This window comes from Ostrinia furnacalis, unplaced genomic scaffold (genome assembly GCF_004193835.3).
Source record: "Ostrinia furnacalis isolate ACB-3 unplaced genomic scaffold, ASM419383v2 OfSCF0322, whole genome shotgun sequence".
NCBI classification, from domain to species: domain Eukaryota; kingdom Metazoa; phylum Arthropoda; class Insecta; order Lepidoptera; family Crambidae; genus Ostrinia; species Ostrinia furnacalis.
Window position 1 is genome coordinate 1,072,000 of NW_021130561.1, and position 23,382 is coordinate 1,095,381.

The 23,382-nt window shown below is 36.4% G+C and overlaps 2 protein-coding genes across 2 annotated transcripts; one reads left to right on the plus strand and one right to left on the minus strand.

Moving 5' to 3' along the window:
• Positions 1–15,106: 15,106 nt before the first annotated feature.
• Positions 15,107–18,416, minus strand: LOC114360844 (akirin-like). Its single transcript, XM_028315674.1, has 2 exons — positions 17,968–18,416; positions 15,107–15,339 (listed from the first exon to the last, which is right to left on the minus strand). Exons 1-2 carry the CDS (start codon positions 18,146–18,148, stop codon positions 15,122–15,124), a joined length of 399 nt encoding a protein of 132 aa, XP_028171475.1. The 5' UTR covers positions 18,149–18,416; the 3' UTR covers positions 15,107–15,121.
• A 576-nt stretch (positions 18,417–18,992) lies between these two features.
• Chmp1 (charged multivesicular body protein 1) lies at positions 18,993–22,992 on the plus strand. The gene is made up of 5 exons (XM_028315586.1): positions 18,993–19,219; positions 19,439–19,683; positions 19,848–20,068; positions 20,760–20,920; positions 22,741–22,992. Exons 1-4 carry the CDS (start codon positions 19,198–19,200, stop codon positions 20,881–20,883), a joined length of 612 nt encoding a protein of 203 aa, XP_028171387.1. The 5' UTR covers positions 18,993–19,197; the 3' UTR covers positions 20,884–20,920; positions 22,741–22,992.
• Positions 22,993–23,382: the final 390 nt, after the last annotated feature.

Here is a 23,382-nt window from a genome sequence, read left to right on the forward strand (position 1 = left end):
TACATATAATACTAGCTGCCCGCCCCGGCTTCGCCCGTGGTACTTACGTGTATTATACATATAAACCTTCCTTAAGAATCACTCTATCTATTAAAAAAAAATAAAAGGTGATTCTACAAGTGTTTTAATTTTGTCAAACTGGTAATGACGTCAATTTTGGGAGAAGGGGGGGGGGGTCATTAAGAAATGACGCTAGGATGATTGTAGGGGGGGGGGGTCTAAAATCTGAAAAAATCGATGACGTAATTTATGGACGGCCCCTTGGGCGCGTTGCCGAAAATGTAACGGACTAACAGCTTGACAGGTATTGAATCATTGCACTGAAGTACAGTCAGCCGCAATAACACTGACATTTGACACATTCACTTAAAAAACATTTCAAAAATACGGCAAATACTGCGTAAAACCTAAGTAAATATTATGGTTACCAACCATAATATAAAATATATTGATTTAATTATAAAATATAATCCGCACCGTATTGTACGTACCTACGCAGCAATTTTATTATTTTTATTAATCTACAAAACATCAAAATTTTTATGTTAAATAATGGTGACAATAATAATATAGTGTAGGTATAGCTACATCTATTAGCAAGCTGAAGTGGCAATGGGCAAGGCACATAGTACGCAGAACTGACGGCCGATGGGGCAGAAAGGTTCTGGAATGGAGGCCGCGTACCGGAAAACGCAGCGTGGGACGTCCACCCACAAGGTGGACCGACGACATCGTAAAGGTAGCAGGGAAGCGCTGGACGCAGGCCGCTACCAATCGATCAACATGGAAAGCATTGGGGGAGGCCTACTATGTTCAGCAGTGGACGTCCTGTGGCTGAAATGATGATGATGATGATAGCTACATCTGCTGTTTTCTGTATTGGCTTCATCATCATCAACATCACCATCAGGTCATTTACCCTGCATTGCAAGAGCACGACCCTCTTTTTTACTAGATAAAAGAGGATTATGAGGATCTGTCGTCGGATGCCGTGTGGTGACGGCAGAGTAGAATACATTTGTCACCAACCCCTACTCTTCCCGCGGGTGTCGTAAGAGGCGACTTAGGGTCCACACATCAAACAGAGAACGGGCAGCAGCGCTCTCTGAAAAACATCAATCTTTTAAACTGCGATCTCCAACCCGCCTGCCAAGCGTGGGGATTATGGCAAAACCCTCCACTATAGTGGAGGAGGCTCATAGTCCAGCAGTGGACTGTAAAGGGCTGTTGATGATGATGATGATGATGAGGATCTGTATTATAATTTTTTTATAAAAAAAGTAAAAAAAAATGTTAAAAGATTTTACTAATATATTTTTTATTCAACTCCATCGTAGAGGCTATCATAAATATGAAAAAAAAAATTAGGGCATTGATAAGGGCAATAAATATAACGGTAATTACGATACGTGCAAATATTTATTCGACTGTACCCAAACAAGAAGGAGCTTGTGTTGAACAACTTTTCAATCGTAATCTATTATTCATTTTGCTAATCCAATTTAAAGTAAACTCGGTAAAAAATAGCCAAGTTGTTGCAAATTCTATAAGAAAGTTCCGTATAAAATGTCTGTGTGTTACGTTTCCACGTATGATCAATCTTAATTGATTATTATTAAAAAACATTATTAATAATTCAGTCTATAGAAATACGTAGGTGCGACCTAAGAAGGAAATAGGAATAAGGATACCAATCTCAAAAATTAATATTTTATGAAAGTAAAATAAGAGAATTTAGTTTCAATTATAAAAACTATTTGACTTACCTACATCATTTTGTTAGGGGGGTCAGGGACCCAGACTATCTCACTACAACATCTGAGGTGGAATTGTGTAAAGCAATCGTTATCATTTGACAGTTCATAACGTACGATTATTCTGTCAAACGCTTTGTTTAACTGACTTAATCGTACGTTATGAACTGTCAAATGATTAAGATTACTTTACACAATTCTACCTCAGGTGTGATTGCAGTCAAATACCTGCCTTGTTTTGTATAAAAAAAAACACAAAATATTCGATAGCAAGTAGGTACAGACTTTATGTGTCAATAGACCAAGATTTCCCCGTTGTGAATCCACGTGCAAAATCCACTAAAATGACTGCAGATCTCTAAAACTGGATCTAAACACAATAGCTGAATCCATGTGCTTTCTCGTACTGCGAAGCGTGACGAAATTTTCGTGCGTGCGGAAAAAACGCGGGAGCCGTTGGAGCGTTGTGATAAAGTGCGCGGGCGCAGACGCGTAGATGGAGCGCTGAAGTGTCACGAAGACTCTATCATCGTCGATAGTTGATGGCTGATGGATGAGATTTCACGATGAAATTTCTATCTATTTTATTCTAAAATACTTGAAAAAATCCCATTCCTTAAGGTGGGAATCAATCGATCTCACGACCTTTCGCTTGCCGGGCGACAGATCACACCATTTGAGCTACTTATGCCCCTTTTCACCATCAATCCCTAATTTTAAGTGACTCCTTTGAAAACGAAATTCCTGTTATGTGTTTCCATAGGCGTCACTTAAAAATTAGGGATTGATGGTGAAAACGGGCATACGACATTGGGAAAACCCGTCGATTAAGGCTGAGTTGCACCACTTAATTTTGCCCGTAACTATAACGATAACGGGTGGTTTTTGTATGGAGTTTGACAGATTTCTGACGTTTGTCAAAGTTAAAGTAAGATGGTGCACCGTGCAACCCAGCCTAAGTGTCTAAAAATTTTAATAACTACACATTGGTGTGTTTGGCAGTCCAGTTTTGTGGAGTCCTGCATTACTGGATCCCTCAAAACTGAATTGCCGCGAGAATGAGCTCTAAAACGCGGGAGCCGTTGGAGCGTTGTGATTCTTGTGATAAAGTGCGCGGGCGCAGACGCGTAGATGGAGCGCTGAAGTGCCACGAAGACTATCATCGGCGATAGCTGATGGATTTCATGATTTAATTTCTATCTATTTATATAAAAGCGAAAGGTCACTGACTGACTTACTCACTCATCATGACATCTCAGAAACTTTAAGTGCTAGGAGTCTCAAATTTTGCATGGGGGTTCCTTTAGAACGTAGCTAGGTGTCTCACTAAGACGGAATTTTGCATAATTCAATCCAAATTCAAGGGGGTAAAACGGGGTCCATGCGTACGAAGTCGCGGGTGGCGGCTAGTCTATTATATTCTTAATTTTTAATGAATTGAAAAATTCCAATTGTCTAAGGTAGAAATCGAACTCACGACCTTTCGCTTGCCGGGTGCCAGATCCATCGAGCTACTTAAACATTAGGTGAACCCGTCGATTAAGTGTCTTTAAATTGTAAAAACTACACAAAAATATATAAATATATAAAAATATATAAATAATAGGCCGGATCTCGGCCCGTTGTGTATACATTTTTATTGTATTAAAATTTGTATATTGTGTGTGCAAGCCTTAAAATAGTATTTACACATTTGATTACAAATTACAACGCAATATATCATAGCAATTGTAATTATTAATAGAGCAATAAAACTTTAAAGCCGATATTAATGTTACTTTGGAATTAATCCATCGAAATATTTTACAATTAATAACTCACACTGTAAATATTTAACCTGGATTCTAAATAATACCTTATTACTTTCATTAATATCTTACATTATTAGTATATTATTATTTAGGTACATAATATAAGTAATTCTCCTAATTGTAATTAATAGTATCTTTGGATTTCTCGAAATTAATTTTTTTTTACATTTTTACCGTGTCTATAGCCGACATTAAATATTATTATTGTATGTATTAAACCGAATGGCATAATAGTCACGATAGTGTTGCAATTGTATTACAAAATCATGAAATTTTCCATAAAATTCCTATTAATGTTTTAGTGTACATTATCACAAAGTTTTCGATCTACTTTGTAACTTTCATTGTAAGCTTTTGTTAATTTATTTTTTTATATTTTACAGACTAAGTTAACAGAGGTAAACAACTTTTAATTATTTGACCAAAACAATAAATATTTTCTTAAATATTGGATACTTTCAGCAAACAATTAGTTACTAATTTATTGAATTATAAAACGTCGGTTTTGTCAATTAGTAAATTCCGTTAATTAATTAAAAGATATAGTCAATCCGTCAATGTCAAGTAATTTTTCGAATTAATTTAATTCAGATGTCAAACGTAATAATAATTTAATTGACAACTTATGTCTAGGATTATAATTACAATCTAATTGTTCGTCAGAAAATCGTTATTTGTTTAAAGATAAGTATTTTTTTATTTGATATTTTAGTTTTTTATTAGTAACGCTTCGTTACCTTATTTATTAATATTATTTTGATTGTTTTGTTTAATATACTTAGTATGAAGTTACTTTTTTAATTAAGTTTCAGTATTGAAAATATGTAGATACTTTTTCCTCTGATAAAATACATATGTAATTTTAAAAAATCTGAATAGTTTAATGAATGAAATAAGATAACAATTTTTATATTACTTAACCTGTGCATGCAACAGCTGCAAAAAAATCACTCTTAACCCTTTCTTCCCACAATTGTCTCAAAAAATTATAATAAAAAATCCGATTTTAATGACCACAACCCTATTTTCCCAGAATATTTATGCAAAATTTGTAGATCCAGAACAATACTAAACGATGCAAATCTTCCTCACGATATATTGGGAATAATTAATCAAAATATACTCTAATTCCTTCAAGTGTCCCGGGATATTTACCTAATCCGTCATCTTTAACATAATTTAAAAAAATATCTAATACTTCAATCAAAAGTATTTCCTACACCGTACTACACAAGTCTTGGTTTTGCGTAATACATTTCTAGCAATTAAAGCCAACCAAATCTAAGCCATATGCCATTACATTTAAGATTCAAATTGCATTGAGATAGATCTGAGGGCTGTCAAAAAAATTTGCATACTTTTGCAACGCTGCAGGCGACGACGAAACTCTCATTGAATCAAACACTTCCTTATACAAAATGGATCAGAATTTGTTCCTTATGCCTATAAACTTAAGGGTGATCTAAATTTTTAATAATTTGATCTAAATAATTTGCTATGCCCCGGTAATGACGCGTATAGAATGGTTAAACAGGTTTTGTCTAGTTAGTATACGATGCGCGATTTCTTTTCTTCACATTGTTTATTAATGATAGCAAGTATGAGAAGTATATGCAAATGGTGACGTGAGAAAAAATGACACTAACGATTTTTTGGACGAGCGAAGTGACAGACATTTTTTAAACTGATTTGATTGAACTCAATAAAAAAAAACGTAGGCAATGAATGGGTTAAGAAAATTTGGAAATTAAATTAGGCAATTAAAAAATGTACTAAATATTTTTCAATTTTCAAGCGGAGTCGGGTAAAAAATTGCTTATGTTAATTCAGGGTGTCAGCTACCTTCATATCAATTTCATCAACATCAGTCCAGCCGTTCACGAGTAAGTAGTGGTGACGTTTCGGCACAGTTACGGAGTCATTCTACAATATAGGAATTATATTCCAATAATTTCATTTAGGTATAAATTAATACATAATAACGTTTGTCTTAATTATCTTTTACCCGTATTCACAAACGATGCTTGCTTAAGTAAAGCAGCAAATCGAACGCACAGCGTTGAATAGAGCTCTGTGATTGGTTCGTCTGTGATCCTTAGTGTCCACGCGCACTGTGAGACCTCATAGTAATGTTTGTGAATACGGGCGCTTGACTCTGTACAGAAGGGTGTAAATAGGTTGTTCACCCGGATACGACAAAGAATAAACAACTAACCTTTATGTAGATAGGTCACGGCAATTTCTACCTAAACGGCAAAATTATGTCTTAAGAGCCATTTTACATTTTCGTGCGAATTTCTAAGATTTTGGAAGCATGAATTACTATCTTAAGCAACACCTAGAGATTATTTAATAACTGCGAAAGATAGGTCAATCCTTGTTGTTGACCATTAATGAAACGGATTTACTAAAACTCTTTTGCTTAATTCACAGAGCCCCATCTCCCACAACCATTTTACTGAAAAATTGCCGCAGACTCATTTTCAAAGTCCTGTATCTATTATTTATGCTCATATAATAAGCTTCAAAATATATAGTAATCATCGGACATATATTCTTGTAGTCCATTAATGAAATAGATTCTTGAATTTCATTACCATTATTGAGTAAAATCTAAAAATAATTTAGCAAATTTGAAGATTAACGTCACATTTTGATCGTGGTTTTTGGTTTAAAAACACAGCAATAACTGCAATAAAAGTATCCCGAAATAAAGAATATTCATTGTAGAATTGATTTCTACAGTTATTGTTTAAATATTAGTAACCACTTTGTCAAAATATTGATGTGAATATGAGTATAAATTACAATGCGCAAGCCGACATCGATTAGTATGGCGCGAGCGCCCGTCAAGGCAGGACCTGTGTCATTTTTCCCGCCGTGACGTTTACGTGCGTTCGTGTCGTAAAGCGGTGATTTGTAGGACGACCAAATACATTTGATACTATGCCGAGAGGCTGTTTCGAGTCGGCCGGCCGAGCAGAAATTGAAATGATGAATTTTAATTTCTTTGACGGATCTGGGTGTAATTATGTATATCGATGGGTGCCTGGAACAAAGCCGCAATAGCCATAGCAGCAGTTTTCCGATTAAGTGATTTTAGTAAACTGCGGGTCCCTATACACCTTTTGAATTTTTTTCAGAATTTTATCTTTGAAACTGCCTGATTTACCAAAAGCACTATGGATATTGAATCGTTATTCCCATTCACCGTTTAAAATTTGTTGACCGGAATAATCGTGCCATATACAATGTTAAAACTTTTATTTAAATCTTCTACAAGCAAACGGCTATTACTGTATCCTTCAGATAAGCGCCCGAGGCTGCAANCGCTTTGTTTTAACACAGTTGAATGTGTGTGTGGGAGCTGTGGTGGGGGAAATGTGGGGACACTGGTTCTCGTTGTAGTTACGCGCGACTTCATATCTATTCTCTTTCTATGATCTGAGGGGGAGGCCTATGTTCAGCAGTGGAAGTCCTATGGCTGAAATTATGATGATGATGAGAATTTTTAACTGTATTAAAAACTTTATTGTTAAATAGTTAAAACATAGTTCCTAAAGCAATAAAAACATTGATATTTTGTGCTTTTTATTTTTAAAAACCTTTTAAAATGCCTATTTTTTTAACAATTATAATTTCTTGGACATAGTAACTTTGATAGGTAATGTTATCGTAAACGCCCGAATATCTATAGACTGTGACAGCAAAAATATTGTATGCGCCATAAATGGTATAAATACTCATTATTTTTGTTTTATTTTCAGTCATGTATTTAAATCTCTAAAAATCATTAACGTATGTAATTTTTCTTGTTATTAGCACACTTCTGATTAAAGATAATTAAAAAAAACCTTCTCCTGTAAAATTTGGTTTTTGTCGGTTGCGCTAAAATGGCGGTAAAGGCTCGTTATGTAAATGCGAAAGTTTGGATGTCTGGATGTTTGTTACTCTTTCACGCAAAAACTGCTGAACGGATTTTGATGAAACTTTACAGTATTATAGTGTCCGACCGAATGTTCGGTTTCGGTTTCGTTTTCGGTTGAGTTTCGGTAAAAAAACGAGTTTCGGTTTAGTTTCGTTTTCGGTGGCAAACTTGCCGAAACTACGACCGAAACCGAATGTGCATTCGGGAGTTTCGGCGCTGTTATCGGTCATGTTCGGCGCGTTGAATGAGGAATGAATCCGATCCCGATCAGAGCCAATGTCGTGATTCGCTCGCTTGTTTGTTTGCTGTTAGTTTTGTTTTGTTGTGGTGGCGAATTTTCGAGTGATTTATTTTGAATTTGGTAAGTTTTATCTCGTTTTATATCGTTACAACAAGAGCGGGTAGTAAACATCAAAAAAAAAATTGAATCAATGTGACTGATAAAAGTATAATTAATGATTAAACGAACTTAAAAAGTGAAGTTCTATCATAATTATGCGAGGGCTTTGTCCGAAGAGATTAGAAATAAGAACTATGTAGTATCACGTACGGTGATGCCAGTTTACGCACTGTTAGTTGAGGATATATATATATTTTTTTTTTATGGGTATCTCAGTTTACATCCCATTTGACATTGGTATCCGTCGTCAGTTAGTTTGGAGTAGTAATTTGTATTTTTTATCATTTCACTAATATGGGGGTTTGTGTTTTTAATAATATACCTACATATGAGTATATGATTGTTAAAGACGGGTGGGAGGGTTTCTAATCTCTTCGGACAAAGCCCTCGCATAATTATGATAGAACTTCACTTTTTAAGTTCGTTTAATCATTAATTATTATGTTTGACTAACAATAAATGAAAGCAAAAGACTGGCAAAGTAGATTAGGTACAAGTGTGCGTTACAATAATTGGAATTACAAAACTTTTACTCAAAATCGTGATAACGTGTAAAACAATATCGATTGTCTATGTTATTAACTACTGTTCCTTTTCGTTACCTAATTTGTTAAGAATGTATCGTATAATATTTTGTCATAGTTTTTTTATAGGCTTGAAATTTATTGAAATCCAATTTAGTAACCCTGTGGTACAAATTATCGAACCGGTTGGCTAAATTGGACCGAAGCTCTGAACTCGTATTTTGTTGATTTGTGCTAAATATACAACAATTGTGTTGATTAATACCTATGAAATAGTAAGTTGAATAATTTTTCTTTAATTATGTACCATGAACATTAGCAAAAACAAAAGAAAACTATGTGTAAAATGGGATTGAAAAAAACTGGTCCAAATTACCGGACTCTCCCTTACTATTTTGGACCCGAATCCGGCTCTCAGAACTATAGACCTTAGTTTCAGTTTGTGAAAATTGTGATGACTCACTTCGTATAAATTTTATTTCATTTTACCTAATAATACTCGTATTTTATTTATTTATATAATGTATTTTTTTGTGAATGAATGAACTTGTTAAAATACGTGACTTTAGCTGACGTAGCTATATTTACTACAACCACTTTTTTAATTTATATGAGTTTGTATTAATGTTGCAGTAAATGAGAAATGATTGCCAAAGACTTATAGCATCATGAAATGTCTGTGGATAGAAACTAAACGAATATCAAAAACTAAAACTTAAACTTTCAAATATAAATCCAACAATAGTTATATTAATTAACAGGGCTATACAGTTATGTGTATTCCGACGTAATGTTTTAATGAACGATTTTGTCATTTGCATAGATGTTTTAAAAGCAATTACATGAAGTATGTCCCTAAACGCGTTTTAATGCGAGGCCGAATGAAATGACATTGTGTGTGCAAAATCCAACAAGTGCGGCAAATGAATCATTGTCCTCCGACTGGCCTCGCAACTATTAATTATACGACTCCAAACCAAAGGCCAATTAGAACAGACTGCTCGCTGATTAATTGACACTTGACACTTGAATTCGTTGCCTGCTGCTGTCTTTCCCGAAAACTATAATCCGGGCCTCTTCAAGGCGAGAGTAAATAAGCATTTACAGGGCAGATAATATGTACCATCCTAGCCTGCATCCCACTTAACATCAGGTGCGATTGTGGTCAAATACCTGCCTTGTTATGCTTAAAAAAAAATAGCTCACTAAAATTATTGTCCTAGGTAAAGTAATCCCAAGAAGTAAAATGATGTGTCGAAGGAACAACAGTGAAATGTCACTTTAAAGAAACAGTGTTCAACTAGGGTGTAACTTTTTATAAGCGTTTAATTTATCTTACATGTTTCGTATTTATGTTAGTCATAATTTATTATGCCTTACTTATCTAATCTACGTCTTCTGAACTATGAATATTTTAATAGGGTTTTCATAAATTTTTTAGTACCAAATAAATATGTTTTCTTTCTTTCAATTGATAGAGTGATTCAAGAGTAAGGTTTACATGTAACGTTGCATTGCATTCGTGAAAAGCCGGAGCGGGTAGCTAATTAATTTTACTATTAAAAGAACGTCTTATCATCACACAATTAGGTACGTTAGCTAACTGACTGACTGAATCTGACGGTTAGATTAACCAACGAATGGAACTGAAATCTCAACATGGAGTGAGCTGTCTGTTCTCACAAAGCTTACGTCAAATGAGATTGATCACCAGCACGAAGCGATAAACTAATTAGCGGCGACCGAGATAGATGGCGCTAATAGCAGGGTTTAGTTGCTCTTTGATGTTTTAAGTTGCTGCAGATGTTGCAGGGACAACAGAAGGGCGTAGATATTAAAAATTAAATATTATTCTGCTTTAGGAGGCATATAAATTAAGAGTAGGCTAGTGTGCTAGGCGATACGTGACAGCTAAAGCTCGGCGACTAGACGCCTATTCTTGTCAATTTATATTTATAAAAGCGAAAGGTTACTGCTTGACTGACTTACTCATCACGAAATCTCAGAATCTAGAAGTGCTAGGAGTCTCAAATTTTGAATGGGGGTTCTTTAGAACATAGGTGCTTACTAAGAAAGAACAGATTTTACGAAACTCCACCCCTAGGAGAGTAAAACGGGATCCACGCGTACGAAGTCGCGGGCGCCCGCTAGTTTCATATGTATATTAGCTTGTCCTCATGACTCCGCGACTCTGACGCCAAAAGTGTGATTAAAATAATTATCTAATGAATTAACACCTACCTAGTTACTAATAAATATGATGAATTGATTGATATCTGACTTGACGTATGGGATGGCATAAATAAAATAAAATAAATTGCTACACATATAATACACACAACACTCCACTCACAACACAACACACTAATTCACTCAATACACCACTCATAACACTACACACAAATTCACTTAATACACCACAAATACACTAACTAAGAATGTAGGTATGTCAATACTTTTGGAAGAGCGGTAACCTCCTACTACATGTATACTTAAAAGGATGGTTACCGAAATATCTTGTTAATCAACTTTATTTATAAAATAAAACATTTTCATTGTCATTTTTTTACTACTTTTTTTTGTAAATACTTACTTACTATACATAGAAAACACCCAGTCCAATACAAACAAATATGTTCATGCACACAAATGTTTGTACTGTGCGGGAATCGAACCCGCTCCGTCCGGAATAGTAGTCCGTTTGGAACCACTACACCAAACGGCCGATAATACAAACCTAGCATTTAAAGTCTCGCATAATGTATTAATAATGCACGTTGAACTTTCTTCTCTCACTCTCTCTCATTTTAAATGAATTTATGATTACACTAATAATTGTTATTTAATTTGAAATCTACCTAATCAATTAAATTTCATAAACCACTTACAATAGTGTTAAAAATCTAGATTTATTATAGATTCAGTAAAATAATAATATTTTATGAAATAATATCGAATAAATGTAGTTTTAAATATAATTCCATGTTTTACTAAATCACTATCAACTAAACACACTCTAGTCAATTGTAAGTGGTGTAGTAGAAACTAATCGAGTATAGTTTGGATATGACTTTTTTTTACTAAGCTCTTCCAAACTATACACGTACAAACAACAACACGTTACAAACGGGCACTACAAAATATACACGAGCAGTTTCCTATGGGTGCGTTCTGGCCATGTATAGAACGGAAAGACGCTGTAACGTATATCCCAGACCTTCGTCACGCCTAAGTCTTGTCCTAAGTTAGCTCGCATTTGAGCACTAGACAAGTAACATGTGTCAGGTTAGTCTGCAAACATTGCGTGGTTCAGTCCAGCTTTGTGGTATCAAAGTTCATACAAAGTTGTCGTACTTATTTAAGTTAGGTATCCAATGTGAAACTAGAAAACAGTGTATCTTCAAGGTGACCATATAAATTAATACCTAAAATCATCATCATCATCATCATCTCAGCCACAGGACGTCCTCTGCTGAACATAGGCCTCCCCCAATGCTTTCCATGTTGCCCGGTTGGTAGCGGCCTGCGTCCAGAGCCTTCCTGCTCCCTTTATGATGTCGTCGGTCCACCTTGTGGGTGGACGTCCCACGCTGTGTACCTAAAATGCTGTTTTTTATTCTAAATATCGCAATCATGAGATTTCAATGGAAATATTGAGATCCTTGTGCTTTAGATTGCAAATCTTTGGTCAGATCACTGCAACGATCTGAGGCACTTCATAAGGCAGTTTTAATGAGGATCATTTCGATTTTTAGCTGTGAATGCAGATTTATAGGGCTAAGAAATCCTTAATACACAGTGCAAAAATTTTTGTTCTACGACAAAAATTGACGAAGTTATGGCCAAATTACTAAAAAAGTTCACTGACCGCCCGGCGCGGGGACGATGACGTCATTATATCCGATCCGAACGCTGCCGGCGTACTGCGTGGATAGAAAATATTTTTTTCTAGCCAAATTATCAGTTTTAGAGAAAAACTTGTAATGACATTTATTCATCAGAATAAAGTAAGCTATCGATAGGTAATTTTTAAAAATGGAAATTGTGAAAAATAACGCAAAAAATCCATACGCTCATACGATTCAATGGCACGCAGAGACGCGATTGGGGTCTCCGCGGTGGTATATTTGGCGATTTATTCAAATAAAGTGTACATAAGTGTTGTTAGAGTCATATCTTCTTCCAAGTAAAATATAAAAANATTAAAATAGTGGAATCTAATACCTCAATGAATGATAGTTATGGCAAAAGTAAAACAATTTCCTTGAAATTGTTTTGTACTGCTTGATCATCAGACAATGATGAAGATATAATATCCATAGATAGATGAAGATGTAATCTTCGTTTGATATGAGACATTTAGACACGTGTAGCGTTTTTATTTTTATTCAATTAAAGAAACAAAGCTAGATTACGTTATAAGGGTACTGCTAGTATACCCGTCGCTTGATCACATGTGATTTTTCGGGATTACTAATGTTTGGCCAAAAAACGTTTCCCAATATCTTCTGCTCCAATTTATTTATTTTCTTCAGCAAATGTTCCTTATCCTCATTTGACGTTTTTCGTTCGGCATTTTGACGACACAAAAACACTATTTTTAACACTGGGTACGTATTTAAGTAGAAGAAGTGCGAACTGGCAGAGCACTGAATCGTGACTGACGACGGATACCAATGTCAAATGGGATGTAAACTGAGATACCCACAAAAAAAAAAAAAAATATATATCCTCAACTAACAGTGCGTAAACTGGCATCACCGTACGTGATACTACATAGTTCTTATTTCTAATCTCGAGGACAAAGCACGAGCATAATCAAGTTTTATCTAACCTATAGGTACATTTTTTTTTGGTTCGCAAATGCTATACGTAAAAACAAACATTAGTTAGGTAGTTAGTTATGACTATAGTGCATTTCATGGTGATAATACTCGTATTATGGATTCAGTTTCAAAGTTCATTTTAGTATTTATCACCAAGGTATCCAAGTGGCAAGTACAGTAGATACTAACTTACGTACTACCAATTTTGTATTGAGAAATTATTAAGGTAAAAGACCCGACCATGGGACGGGTTATGTCCTGAATATTGCGAGTAATTAAAAAAAATCTAGACTATTTATAAATCCTTCTTTTTCTTTTTTAATAGGTACATAATTTGATACCTTTAAGAGTAAAAAGGCGCTTTCGTTCGTTTCAGCCGAAAGACGTCCACTGCTGGACAAAGGCCTCTCCCAAGGATTTCCACGAAGACCGATCCTGCGCCGCTCGCATCCAGGCACCTCCCATGACCTTCACCAGATCGTCGGTCCACCTAGTAGAAGAACTTTCCTGCCCCAGCGGCCATCAGCTCTACGAGCTATGTGCCCCGCCCACTGTCACTTTATTTTATCGATTCGAAAAGGCGCTATATAAGTTCAATTTTAATGCAATTGAAAGAGAAAACAATAAAGACTGACTGATTATAATAACGTTTTCTTTATTTTTCCCTCAAAATATGAGCCTTGTAAGGAAGTTTCGGTTTCGGTTTCGGCCGAAACAGACACCGTTGCCGAAATTCGTTTTCGGTTTCGGTTTCGGTCGTAAAACTAGTTTCGGTCGGACACTACAGTATTATTGTTTATAACCCAGAATAACATATAGGCTATAATTTATGAGGATCTGTGACAAACGTATTTTCACGCGGATGAAGCCGCGGGCAAAAGCTAGTAGTCCAATACAGGACCCATTCCAACGACCTATACGGCTCTATCTCAAATCTCAATAGGACACCATGGTACATGACCATGACGTGACCTCACTTGGCATGAGATTAATTGCTTATCCAATTTATTGCCGGCAACCGTAAATTATGCAGAGGCAGTGGGCGGGGCACATAGTTGATGGCCGCTGGGGCAAAAAGTTCTCGAGTGGCGACCACGAGTTGGAAGACGTATTTTGGACAGGCCTCCCATTACCGGGAGGTGCCTGGATGCGGGTAGTGCAGGACTGGTCTTTGTGGAAATCCTTTGAGAGGCCTTTGTCCAGCAGTGGACGTCATTCGGATGAAACGACGAACCATACTCAATAATTTATTGCATCCATAATTTTACAGAGGTGGTATGGTTTTATTGTAAGATACAATTAAGGACCCTGTCGGGCACAGCATTCTAAGAGAGGGGAAGAATTTTTAAAAGGTAAATTTAATAAATGTAACTAATGTTGGTATACCAAAGGGGAAGAGGAATGTTGGGAGACCCAAGGAAAGGTGGGCTGATGATATAATGAGAGCAGTAGGAGAAAATTGGCTCAACCTAGCCCAGGACAGGAAGAAATGGAGCGGGATGGAGGAGGCTTTTGCCTATACAGGGTGCCACAAGAGAGAACGAACAAATGCTTCTAACTTAATTTGTAAACTTGTGGAAATAAAAGCTTTTTATTTTATTTAATGTTGGTATATAATAAATAAATAAATCTTTTGACAATTTCACACAGCGCCAGCTAGCACCAAAGTAAGCAACTTAATGCTTGTGTTATGGGTGGTAGCTTAACGGATATACTACTTATATACTTTTTTTTTTAAATACATACATATTATACATAGTCACACCCAGACCCATCACAGAAATTGAAATTTATCATTTCAATTTCTGCCCAGCCGGGAATCGAACCCGGGACCTCTCGGCATAGTAGTCCGTTCTGAACCACTACACCAAACGGCCGTTATATTAGGGTCGCTATAAACCAATTTACCTGTTTGAAAGTGAAGAGCGCGCGGTTGTGGACCTTCTGCGAGTTGTGCGAGGAGCGGTGCGGCGGCGAGCAGTCGCCCTCTGAGCCGCTGGACGACGAGCACGACGCCGCCGCGCCGCTGGCCAGCCGCAGCTGCCGGCGCCGCTGCAGCCGCTTGATCTCGTCGCAAATCTCTTGCGCCATGCGCTCTGGGGATGCGGTGACGTCACGGTTAAACAACTATTCCAAACAGCACTATTCCCACCTAGGGTTGCCAGGTGTCCGGATGTTTTTAGGGACTTGTCCGGCCAAAAATCCCTTGTCCGGCCTGTCCGGCTTTTGTTAGGCTTTTTGCGGCAGCCGCGCCCAGTCAAAAGCACACGTCAGCGGAATGTTGGGCTACCGATCTACCGATTTGAAGATGAAAGTTGATAAGTTGCCGTGACATGGAAAAAAAGGCGTGTCCGGCTTTTAGGGTTAAATGTCCGGCCTAATTAAGCACCGAGTCCGGCTTTTGTGTTTTTGGACCTGGCAACCCTATTCCCACCTCTCGTCACCACTGCAACTCCTGTGTAGCCAGGATCTACAGCTTGACCGCCACAAAAACCCAACCAATGAAGGTCTAATTTTTCCCGGGGGAAAGTTAAACTGTCATTGGACCCGCAACAGCACTAGTGTAAGTAAAGTCATTCATTGGATGCTAGAGGTCGTTTCATCCACGAAGACGCGCCCCACTAATTTCTGGTCGAGAGAAGCGCGGGGTGCGGGGAATCTGATCCGAGCGTCATTATGTTAGTGTGCGTGTGCACTCATGGATGATTTAGCGTGTACCGATAACACTCAAACATTAGCAGAAGAATAGTGGGGCACGTCTTCGTGTACATGAAACTAGCATTTTCAGTGTGTATAGTATATTCCGAAGATCATTTGCCTCTTGGCATAGGCCTCCTTCAACTTTTCTGTGGATATAATGACGTGATGGTTAACAAACTATCCTAAATAACATTATTTGTTGTGGATCACGGTCGTAAATGCTTAGCTTGTATTTGCAAGTGTAGAAGTCAACAAGAAAATGAGGTGATAGAACTGTTGTTGATCAGAAATTGTTATATCAATAATATTATTATTTGCTTGTTGAAATGTTGAGAGGGAGTCTAAATCCAGTTATTTAATCTCTCAGATCCCTCCACTGCAGGATGAAAAACATTTCTAATTTACTAGAGGCAAATAAATAGATTTTCACCTATACTCTCTCCACACTGGCCAGACTGGTTGAGGAGGCCTGACCCTAATGTTAGCATATTTTTCCCTTAGTTGTCCTGTCTCTATCCTATTCTATTCCTCCAGTAGCACACAGTAAAGCAGCTGTTGCAAAAACTCATTTACTTTTCCAAATAGGCTTTTAAAAAGCTCTTTTACACATGCCAGTATTAACCCTACCACTGCTTCGGAGCAATAAATGGGCCAGTGCTGAGAAGAAGCAGTGCAAGAAACTCAGTCACTATTGTAATAAAGTTACATCATCATTTTCATGATGTTTAAATGTATCTTTATTCTCCCAAGTTTTAACACAAAAGTTAGTGGTTAGTCCAGCAGCAAGTCATTGCAGGATCCATTAACGAGAACCCAAATAGACTTATTAATATCTAAACTAAATTAAAAGTTTGTAAATATTGATAAATTATTGACAATGACAAATGTTACAAGCAATTACCATGCCATTCTGAAGTAAAACACACATGGTAAATACAGGATAGGTACCTACTATCAATAGCAGAAAATTGAGAGAACTTAGTTGAGCGATTTAATATTTAATTTAATTTGATCAACTTCGAAACAAGTTTTTTTAAAGCCATTTTCAGAAAATACCATTAGATTTGATTGACCTGCAGATATTATTAAGTTTAAATCTATTGTAAGTAATAATAAACCCTCATTTTCAATACACTAGCAATGTACCTGCAGAATTGCATTGTTTAAGTAGGACAATAGGCTTATAAAAGTTGTTAAAACATAAAAATAGGTTGTTTAAAGTTTTGTTTAAGACACAGTTAACTATCTGGCTAATGGACAAATAAGTACCATATCCATTTTGTACTGTATTACTTTTATATTGCTCAGTTTATAGCTTGAGCATTGATACCAATAACCTATTACTAAACCCATTAACAAGCCAATAGAATAGAGGTAATAGGCCATTAATTTTAAATAGCAGATAACCGAACAATTGAAAATAATTAATTTAAGACTAATAGAATTGGATGATCGGAAAGATTATTGCAATGAAGGACAGATTTAAGGTATCTGAGAAACTATTTTCAACTCTAAAACAAAATTAATAGGAAAACTATTTGTCTAATTGTTAATTGAATCATCTGCAAGTCAGCTAAACAAAGTATGACATGAATATTTTGAAGGAAAGAGCATACTACAACAAAGACCATTTTTGCTTGAATCATCTGTACTTTTGGTGAGTCTGCAATCATTTGACAAGTGATTACTAAATAGGCAAAAAACGTAGGCAGGCACAAAAACTCGCCTCCCACAACCATTTCTCTTATTAAATCGAAACTCGAGGTTTACAAGCTCAGATAGATAGATCACAAAAGAAAAACAACAAAAGGACAGGCAAAAAACCTACCCAACGGTCTTTACGCATCGCCTATCTCGCTCTTACCCGATAAAAATATTCATGATAGCGCAGAAACAATACTTGCACAGCTGATAATTACTTTCAATTACAAAATTGGACAAACAATTACACAAAAAACTACCATCTATACATTTATGCAATGACTTCATACATCTTATTGCAGTTGTTGTAAAAATAAACAAACCTGGGGTCAATTTAGCAGGTGCAGTTACTGACTCTCCAAAACTCGAAGGCCTATTTTCAGTCATTTTTATTCCTGGGCTTGTGCTTGAGCTGGCTGCAAACGGAGCACATCTTCGCCTTTTAGCAGGCATCTGGGACATGGACTCCCAGTCCAAATTTCTTTTTAGAGTAGCACACGCCATTTTCTTTTTACGCCCAGCGAATGTCCTCTAGATACTCGATATTATTTAGAATTTCGACTTTAGTCACAGGCTTAGCTAAACAAAAATAATACTAAAAAACTATAACGTACAGCGAATAAATTTTAAAACCGATAATTACAAACTAATAACTAAAAGGATTTCTAGGAATATTTTCGATTTTTTGACGATATTCACTTGCTCACTTCTTATTCCAAAATCCGGCAGCGACACTTTTCACTCCATTCAATTTATTTTGACATTTTGTTGTTATTCACAAGAGTACCAACAAAACAAAGTTGAAAACCATAACCACGGAGGTTTTTTTTTGTGTTTGGGTAGGTACAGTTTTGCCTAACTTTGCTGAGCTATAGACAGAGATTGTCTTTGAGCATTATAGTATGTTTGGGAATTTCACTTCTTTGACCATAACCATAAATGGCGATTTCACATCATATTATTGAGTGATTGAGCTTCTTCGTTGGTCTGAGGCTTCTTCCAATAAACATTAAAGAGTCAATACAGCAGTTACATAAAAAGTAGTGTAACTTGTACGAAAAACTTACGGATTATTCTATGGGTCGCTCAACGAAAGTTGAGGCAAACACACATGTTGAGTTAACACAAACAACAATGAAGCCGGGTCTCCAGCGCATGTTTGCCCTACAAAATCTACACAAAAGCAAGGCTAGCGCTTCGAGACGACTTTCGTTGTGCGACCTATACATAAATTAAATAAAATGTCGCACGTCCAACTCCAACGCAATCGTATTTATATACGTAGCATTAATGTTATTTTAAGTGTATCCGAATATGCATTTTGCTTATGACAGTTGTCATTTCTGACATGTGATTAGGAAAAAAAATTGTTTTGACTACAATCATTGATGAAATAGTGAATAGTGAGTCATTTACGACAATAAAATCTGCGTTTTTCATAATTCATTGAAATCAAGTTGTTGTACAAAAGCTTTGCTGTGATTATAAAAGGCAATTTGCCTGTGTTTCTTTTTGTAAAAAGTTTTTATAAAGCCGTCAAACTGGGGAACGAAATGTCTTCATCCGCAATGGAAAGTATCCTTTTCAATGATTCATTTTATAATTATCAAGGCAATAACAACTTATGAAGGTATCCTGTCAGGTAAGTATGCTATTTTAGTAATTATTATTTGAAATATAGCCTTACACTGGGGGATTGTATTTGTAGTAAGTACTATAACATTCTATTACTAAGCCTCAGATTACAGGTTTAATTTTAATTATTGTGTAAACATCCTTAACTCATTTTATCAGAAAACCTATTTAATTTAAAATTTGCTGTGAAAGAGCTGGAACGAAATTCTAAAAAATGTGAAAAAGAAGAGAAATTGGAAAAGGAGAAAGCCAAGAAGGCAATACAGAAGAATAACATGGAGGGCGCAAGGATACACGCCGAGAACGCAATCAGACAGAAGAACCAAGCGTTAAATTATTTACGGATGTCAGCTAGAGTAGATGCAGTGTCCAGTAGAGTGCAGACTGCTCTTACTACAAAAAAGGTAAACCATTGTTTGTAATATGATTAATCATCAATCAATATAATACATTTTGTATTTTTAGTTTATATGAAAACAGTTCAACAAAGTAAACAATTTACAATTTATTGCTGGATTTATATTTTCTATCAAAAATGTTTAATTATGTTATTCACTTTATTACACAGGTCACAAATTCCATGGCTGGTGTGGTCAAAGCTATGGATGCAGCAATGAAGTCTATGAACTTAGAAAAAATTTCAAATCTCATGGACAAGTTTGAGAGTCAATTTGAAGACCTGGATGTCCAGTCCTCGTACATGGAGAATGCAATGTCACAAACCACCACCACCACCGTCCCACAAGGAGATGTCGATACCTTGCTGCAGCAAGTGGCTGATGAGGCTGGGTATGTAATATTACATTGCAAGTTTTACAAATACTTGATAACCATTTACTACCAAGTTGTTGAACTTGGCACTGTCTAGATCTAGAATTGCTGAGTATAAAACATATAAAAGTTGTATTCTCAGTCAAAATTATAACTTTTGTCTGTTTTATACTCAGCAATTCTAGATTAAAAAAAACTGAGTATAATAATGGAATAGTGGGCACTTCTGCAAGACCCCTGTTATTACCTTTTTCATGAGGAAATTCCATTACAATATGTTTTACATATCATCTCATATCAGACTTAACAGTCATTGTCCTTAGCCCCCTGCTAATGGACTTATGACGGGGGGATCGTCCCGGGTGCCAACTGCCAACCCATGCTACGCCACTGGTCTCTTGCCTCCCATCCTGTAGGGAGATCCTTTACAACAGTGGTTCTTAACCGGTGGTCAGCGGACCACTGGTGGGCCCTGGAGGCATTCCAAGTGGTCCACGAAGTGCACATGCACACCTTGGTCAAAACCACTTTTAACAGATTTTTGCAGTCAAACTGATTTGGACCGATTATGAGGTGGTCCCTGACAAGACAGAAATTTAGTAAAATGGTCCCTCATAACTTAAAGGTTTAGAACCACTGCTGTAGATCCTCTACAACAAGGCTGTGTATAAATCATACACTTTCATAACATTTCATTTTCCATTTCTAGCTTGGAGCTAAACATGGAGCTACCATCCGGAGTGCCCAGTACATCCGTGGGAGCATCCACCGTGGTGTCGCAGGAACAGGACGAGCTTACGCAGCGACTGGCGCGGCTGCGACAGGCCGAGTAACGCAAAACAATATAATTCCAGCTGTACAGAGATAATATACAAATGTCCCAAAATTCAAGGATAAGCCGGCGCCGCAGGGTGGACCTAGTCATGACTGCTTTAGGAAAAATAAGAAAAAAAATCTATCTCAATTATTTTTTAAGTTACACAATAAATTATGAAATTCGTCGAAAATTGACACCCCTTATGATATTTTACATTACCACGACTACAATTTTTCAAATACTTCAGTTTTTTTGTTTGTATCGGCAACTTAAGTAGTGCTGCTGTCCACCCCAATTCTTAAAACCCTCAGAATCCTTGCAGTTTTTACACAAAAGTTAATCAAAATATGATACTTCCTTAAAATTTTGAACGATTTTTACTTACACTCCACTTTGACTCGTCGTTTTGTAAAAAAACAGTATGAACACTACTGCGGCAAGTTTTTTATAAAGTTGACGCAACTATCCAAGATTCCGAAATGGTATAATACACTAAGAAAACTAGTCGCAAAAAAGATATGCGTACCATTTTTACAAGCACTTCGCTTGTTAGTTAGTATGGGATAAATCTTGCAACTGAATTTAAAACCAGTTCTCCTTAACCAATTGAGCTGAAATTTGGTATACTTGTGTAAGTACGATGACAATGCAATATTATGGTACCATTGAGCTGGATGGAGTATGGAGGTGGCCATAGGAACTCTTAACGAAACGGCGGAATTACATCTAGTTTGGGTTCGTTGGACTTGTCTTTTCGAGCACTTTAGTGCTAGACGATGTTCAGGGTCCTGATGATGAAGTCAAGAGGTGGCAGGAGCTGGCCATAGGAACTCCTAAACGAAACGGCGGAAGCTTATCGAGTTTGGGTTCGTTGGATTTGTCTTTTCGAGCACTTTAGTGCTAGATGATGTCCAGGGTCCTGATGATGAAGTCAATTATAATTTTCAAACGAAGTCAAGCTTGTTTTTAAATAAGTTTTTTTTATTACAACTTTATTTTAAGCTTTTTAGTTGTTTCTCAATCTCATGGCCTAAGTGCTCGGGAAGACAAATCCAACGAACCCAAACTCGATAAGCTTCCGCCGTTTCGTTTAGGAGTTCCTATGGCCAGCTCCTGCCACCTCTTGACTTCATCATCAGGACCCTGAACATCATCTAGCACTAAAGTGCTCGAAAAGACAAGTCCAACGAACCCAAACTAGATGTAATTCCGCCGTTTCGTTAAGAGTTCTTATGGCCACCTCCATACTCCATCCAGCTCAATGGCACCATAATATTGCATTGTCATCGTACTTACACAAGTATACCAAATTTCAGCTCAATTGGTTAAGGAGAACTGGTTTTAAATTCAGTTGCAAGATTTATCCCATACTAACTAACAAGCGAAGTGCTTGTAAAAATGGTACGCATATTTTTTTTGCGACTAGTTTTCTTAGTGTATTATACCATTTCGGAATCTTGGATAGTTGCGTCAACTTTATAAAAAACTTGCCGCAGTAGTGTTCATACTGTTTTTTTACAAAACGACGAGTCAAAGTGGAGTGTAAGTAAAAATCGTTCAAAATTTTAAGGAAATATCATATTTTGATTAACTTTTGTGTAAAAACTGCAAGGATTCTGAGGGTTTTAAGAATTGGGGTGGACAGCAGCACTACTTAAGTTGCCGATACAAACAAAAAAACTGAAGTATTTGAAAAATTGTAGTCGTGGTAATGTAAAATATCATAAGGGGTGTAAATTTTTGACGAATTTCATAATTTATTGTGTAACTTAAAAAATAATTGAGATAGATTTTTTTTCTTATTTTTCCTAAAGCAGTCATGACTAGGTCCACCCTGCGGCGCCGGCTTATCCTTGAATTTTGGGACACGTTGTATATAATTATGTATGTATAACTTGTTTTTGTTGGTTTGTGTCAGACGTTGTTTGTAATGTACAGTCCACTGTGATAGTTTCAGTAATATTAATACTCTCATTCGTTAAGCAAAATCGTAATGGAGATAGTGGGACCATAATTTACTACTAAGCAGTATTCTCACTATCCCCATGGTTCATGACAATATTATTTGGATAGTGGTTGGAAAATCTGTACCTCTCAGGTGAGATTATTAACGAAAGCCAGCCCCTACTATGAAAATACACCGAACAAATTGGTTTTTTCTATGGACGCGGGTTGATACTGTAGCAAAACCTCAAAGATTAATTAATTTTGAGCTAGTGAATATTTCAATTTAGCAAATTCGTCTGACACAAACATTACATTGTTAAGTTTGATGGAAGGTGTCTGGCATGAGAATGTATAACTTATGGAAACCAGTTTGTTAAGAATAGTTCATGAATTATTTTTGTAATGTTTTTTCATCCATTTGAATTTATTTAAAAGATTTTCATATGTATTGTGATTCTTTAGTTAAAGCCAACACAGCTTTTAACCTTTAAAGTCCCAGACGGCATACATTAATGCCATAACAATTGATCATCTATTGTGTCTAGATTCGCGGGCCTTGAAGGATTAA